The sequence below is a fragment of the Belonocnema kinseyi genome, chromosome 1 (assembly GCF_010883055.1).
Source record: "Belonocnema kinseyi isolate 2016_QV_RU_SX_M_011 chromosome 1, B_treatae_v1, whole genome shotgun sequence".
NCBI classification, from domain to species: domain Eukaryota; kingdom Metazoa; phylum Arthropoda; class Insecta; order Hymenoptera; family Cynipidae; genus Belonocnema; species Belonocnema kinseyi.
The window spans coordinates 82,721,356-82,726,335 of record NC_046657.1 but is presented as its reverse complement, the minus strand read 5'-3'; the positions used below and the strand labels follow the sequence as shown (position 1 = coordinate 82,726,335).

Here is a 4,980-nt window from a genome sequence, read left to right as displayed (position 1 = left end):
GTACAGTTGATACTTCAATTATTCGTTTAAAAAGACGTATTTTGTTTGAAATTTGCCTTTCAGGCAGAAGATTAATTTTCTGTGAAAATTCATCTTTTTATTTGAAGATTTTTCTTTTTGAGTTGAAGATTGATTTCTTTGACTTAAAATTGAACTATTTTGTTTAAAACTAAAATTTCTTATCCAAAAATTTAACTTTTTCATTTTTGGTTGAAAATTTATTTTCTTATTTAAAAATTTAACAATGTTGTTGAAAAATCGTTTATATATTTATTTTTGACATTATTTATTAAAATATTTCTTTGTAAACTGAATGACTTAACTCTTATTTTCTGTTATCAATCAATTATAAAGTTGTATTATTAATTTGTACAAGGTGAATTTTGAGTTTAGAACATTTAATTTTTGAAAATCGCGCCAAAATGATCGATAATGCAGAATTTGATAACAACTCTTAAAAAACGTAAAAATAATTATTCACAAATAGAAAAAGATAAACTTAGCCTGAATAAAAATCTAAGTACTTGTAATTTCTTCAAGAAAAAAACAAGAAAAAGTCCTGAAAAGTTTTGTTTACTGGAAAAAGTCACAGAACTCTAGGGATATTTGTCACTATAAAATTTCTAGTTATATTTTTTCCATCCGGTTCCTAGTTCTGAAGTAACTATCCGAATTTTGCCATCTGTCAGGGTTCTTGTGTTAAATCTCATGGATACTTTAAAGTAAATTAAAAGTAAACCGCAATTCTTTCGTTTTTAATTTCGTTGGGAGAAAAATGTTGAAATTGGCACTAAAAACGAAATTTGGATACGACGACTTCAAAGATGAGACGCAAAAAAAAGCCACCGCTGCTGTTTATAGAGGTTAGGTTTTCAAAGTTACTAGTTTTGCTTTTGCTATGATTTTTTCTTTGTTTACTAATGAATCCCGATTTCTTTTCCCGACTTTCTATAAATTAAGAACAGAGAAGTAGAAACCTTGCAAATATACAAAAACTCGTGCTCGTATTTCAGGAAATTCGGCACAAATATTCAAGAGTAATTTTGATACTTGCGTTTCAATTTTTCGATCTTAAATTTTGCTTTCTTTTAGCCTCTCAGGAAATACGCGTAATGTAATCTTGCAGTTTTTAATGACTTTCGGGATTGAAGATCAGGGGAAAATCAGTTTTTAATTAAGGGAGAGGAATTTTCGCGAGTAAAAAGAGATTTATTTTCTTAACGATTCGGTATTTTTAAGTTTGGAATGCTTTTATTTTTTTAATTTCCTTTTCTCTTGAGATCGAGGATAGATGGCAAAGGGCCATCATTTTATTTTTTTGCTTGATCTGATAAGCCATTTATCTGATTTTGTGGCTGATAATTATGAATAGGGTTATTTTTAGATCACTCAAATACGGATGTTAATTGTAAACAATTGTTGCCACTTTTATTAGCCGACTATTTAGAAAATTGTGTATTACTTTGTTTCTCAATTGACTCGGCAACTGTTTATGATATTGTTTGAATCTTTTTTTTACAAATCTCGTCGTGTTGCTTTCCACTTTGAATAATGAAATTGTTTCAAATTTGAATTAATTATTTTTTAATACATCCGATTTTAATTTAATTATTTTTTAGACTTGGAACTACATTTTTCTAATTTAAGTAGAAAAAGTTTTATTTTTTATTTAATTTTAAGTTTAAATTTTCAATTTAATAAGCTGTCAAAATCAAAATAAAAAATTTTAAGTTATTAAAATCAAAACCTTAAACGTAAAATTGTTTTTTTTTTGCAAAACAAGTTTAAAATTAAATTGTATAAGTTTTTAAATGTTAAATTGATCATTTAATTCATTTTTAAAATAATTTGGAATCAATTGACTTAGATAAACTGTAAAAGTGTTGTTTTTTGCTGGTGAAAATGTATTTTGTTAACTAAGAATGTAACTTACATATATAATTTTTGGTTGAAAATTAATTTTTCCCCTGAATATTTAACTGTTTTCATTATTTTAGATTCAACTTTTTTAGTTCGAAATTCATTTATTTCGTATGAGATTGAGCTATTTTGGTGACATTTTTTTTGGCTGTAAAATCAAAATTCCGTTTTTTAAATTCATCTTTAGTTGAACATTCATTTGTTTCGTTGAAAATTTAACTGTTTTGCTTAAAAAAATCGGTTTTTGAATGTTGAAAATTAATTTTTTAATTAAAAATTCGTTTTGTTTATTGTAGTACATTATTGTGATTTTTCGAAAATGATTAGAAGTTTACCAATTTTTTCAATCAGTTTGTTTAGCTTAATATTTAACTCTTTCATTTTTTTAAATTTATCTGTAGTTACAAATTAATTTCTTTCGTTAAAAATGTACAATTCCCTTTTTTTAAATTAATCCTTAGTTGAAAATCCATTTGTTTTATTGAAAATTGAGTTATTCTGTTGAAAAAATATATATTTAAAAAATTTAATTTTTTACTTGAACATTTGTTTTTTTGAGTAAAATATTAATATTCTTTTTTAAAAATGGTTGAAAAGTAATCGATTTTGTTGCGAATTCTTTTTTTTTTTTTTTTGGAAAATTAATTTTTTTAACCGAATATTTAACTTTCCCATTTAAAAAAATCATCTTTAGTTAAATATTCAATTATTTCATTAAAAATTGTACTGTTTTGTTTATGAAATGTTTTTTTTTTATTGAAAATTATTATTTTTTAGCTGAAAAAATTCCATTTTTTTAAATTCATCTTCTTCAGTTGAAAATTCATTTCTTTTATTTAAAATTGATTTATTTTGTTAAATGTGTAATTTTAAATTTAATTGCAAGTTAAAATTTTCAATGTCATAAGCTTTACAAATTCAAATGTTTTGACTGAATATTTAACTATTCCATTTTTTTAAATTCATCTTCTGTAGTTAAAAATTCATTTTTTTTCGTTTGAAATTCTACTTTTTTGGACATTTTTTGTTATTAATTTTTTAACTAAATATTTAACTATTGCATTTTTTTCATTCATCTTCTTTACTTGAAAATTAATTGTTCCATTTAAAATTGAACTATTCTTTGTTTACATTTTTGTTGTTGAAAATTTACCAATATTGTTGAACATTTCTTTTTTTTATAATTTTTTAATTCAATATTGAACTATTTCATTTTTTTTAATTCCAAAATAATTAAATTCCCGAACTGGAAAATTCTGGAGCAATAAAATTACCAATAGTTTATAATATTACTGAATTTGAAAATTCTAGAATAATAAAATTCCCGGCATAAAATTGCCGAAATATAAAATATCTGAAATATGAAATTCCCAAATTAAATAATAATTTTTAAACAAATAAATATTATTCATCTGTTAAAAATACGATATTTTTAATAACGAAATTTTGTTTTTTATGTTTAAAGGCTGTAAAAATTTTTTATTCAGTTTAAGATAATAATAATTCTATAAAAATCTTATATATTTCCAAACAAACTTTGCAGAATTAAATTAGGCACTGATTTATCTCAACATTTATTTATATAATTAAACATTTTGTAATTCTATTTTTGAGCATTTTTTTTTGTAACTTTTTAAAAAATACATCTAATTTTTAAACAAAAGTTTTCATCCAGAAATATATTTCTCTCAATTATTGTTATTTTGAATTCAAAGAATAATTTATAAACATTTTGAACATTACAAAATTCTTTGATAAAAACATTTGAATATTGCATTTTTAATGAATAAATCATATTTATTAAAGAACAACTTTTTAATTGTTCAAATTCGAGAATTTTCTAGTTCGATAATATTATAAACTGATGGAGAATTTTAAAGGATTGGAAATTTTATTTAACGGGATTTTTCAGTCCTTATAACATTTAAAATTAATCAAATTCACAAATAATAAAAATGTAAACAATTACAAAATTTTCTTTCATAAATATTATTTATTTATTAAAAATGCAATAAACCAATATTTTTATTTTTTAAATGATGGCCTCTAGCTTAAAATTATAATTTGCAATTAAATTTATATTATTTTTAACAATTTATTGTTAAAAGTTAAAGGTAGATTTTTTTTTAAGTTTTCAGGAATTTTAAGTTTTAAGCTTTCCATTGAATTTTAAATTAATTTGGAACTATTTGTATAATTTACCATTGAAATTATTCGATTGTTAGACATTCATTTTGAAAATGTAGACGTAGATGTTTTTTAAGGATTAAAATTTTTTTAATTTTTTGACATAAAATTATATTTATTTATTTTGTTAATCCTTCCGCACTTATTTTTTTTGCAAAATATGGTTGAACTCTAATTTTTTCAATTTTTCAATGTTAAATTATTAATTTATTTAAACATAAAACTAATTTTGGATTTTTCGATTGATTCATTTTTTTTATTTAATTTCGAATATTAACTTGCACATTAGCCTAATTTTTAGATTTAAAAGTAAGCTTTTTAAAAAAGTTAAATATAATATAAGAACGAGAGCTAAAAATTAAATAAAAGTTTTTAAAAAAATATTAATATTAATCGATTTTAATTTTTTTTTCTGCTTTTCTGGCCGAAAAAAAGAACAAGTTAGGCCATTGTTTACATTGCAATTCAATAATAATTTTTTGAGCCACCCTACTTTTCAAATTTGAAAGCTTAATAATAGAAAATTGTTGCAATCTTAAATTATTTTTTAATTGTTAAAATTCTTTATTTTCAGTTTTTTCCATTTTAAATAATCCAAACTTTTAAAATGTTTGAAGAATTTGAAAAATTTTTAAGATTTTAAAGGCTAAAGATTTGAGATCAATTAAAAAAATTCGAATGTTATTAAATTTAGGACGTTTTAAAGGAATTATTTTTATTTTTAATTTTATTTTTGCACGAAAAAATATTATATATTTTATATTATAATACTTCTTTATTCATAATGTGTCCCCTAAGGCTTTACATGACTTCCATTCCTTACAATCTTTCCGTTTAAATCTATATATTTTTTACAATCTTATCCTTTCTATA

At 21.6% G+C, this 4,980-nt stretch overlaps 1 protein-coding gene across 1 annotated transcript in view; it reads left to right on the top strand.

The window, feature by feature from the left end:
- Positions 1 to 679: 679 nt before the first annotated feature.
- The window catches only part of LOC117170903 (ATP-dependent DNA helicase Q5-like), a 53,633-nt gene continuing 49,332 nt past the window's right edge, over positions 680 to 4,980 (top strand). Inside the window, exon 1 of the mRNA XM_033357951.1 lies at positions 680 to 863. Coding sequence (XP_033213842.1) covers positions 776 to 863 — 88 coding nt within the window. The 5' untranslated portion in view covers positions 680 to 775. The remainder of the gene's footprint in view (positions 864 to 4,980) is intronic.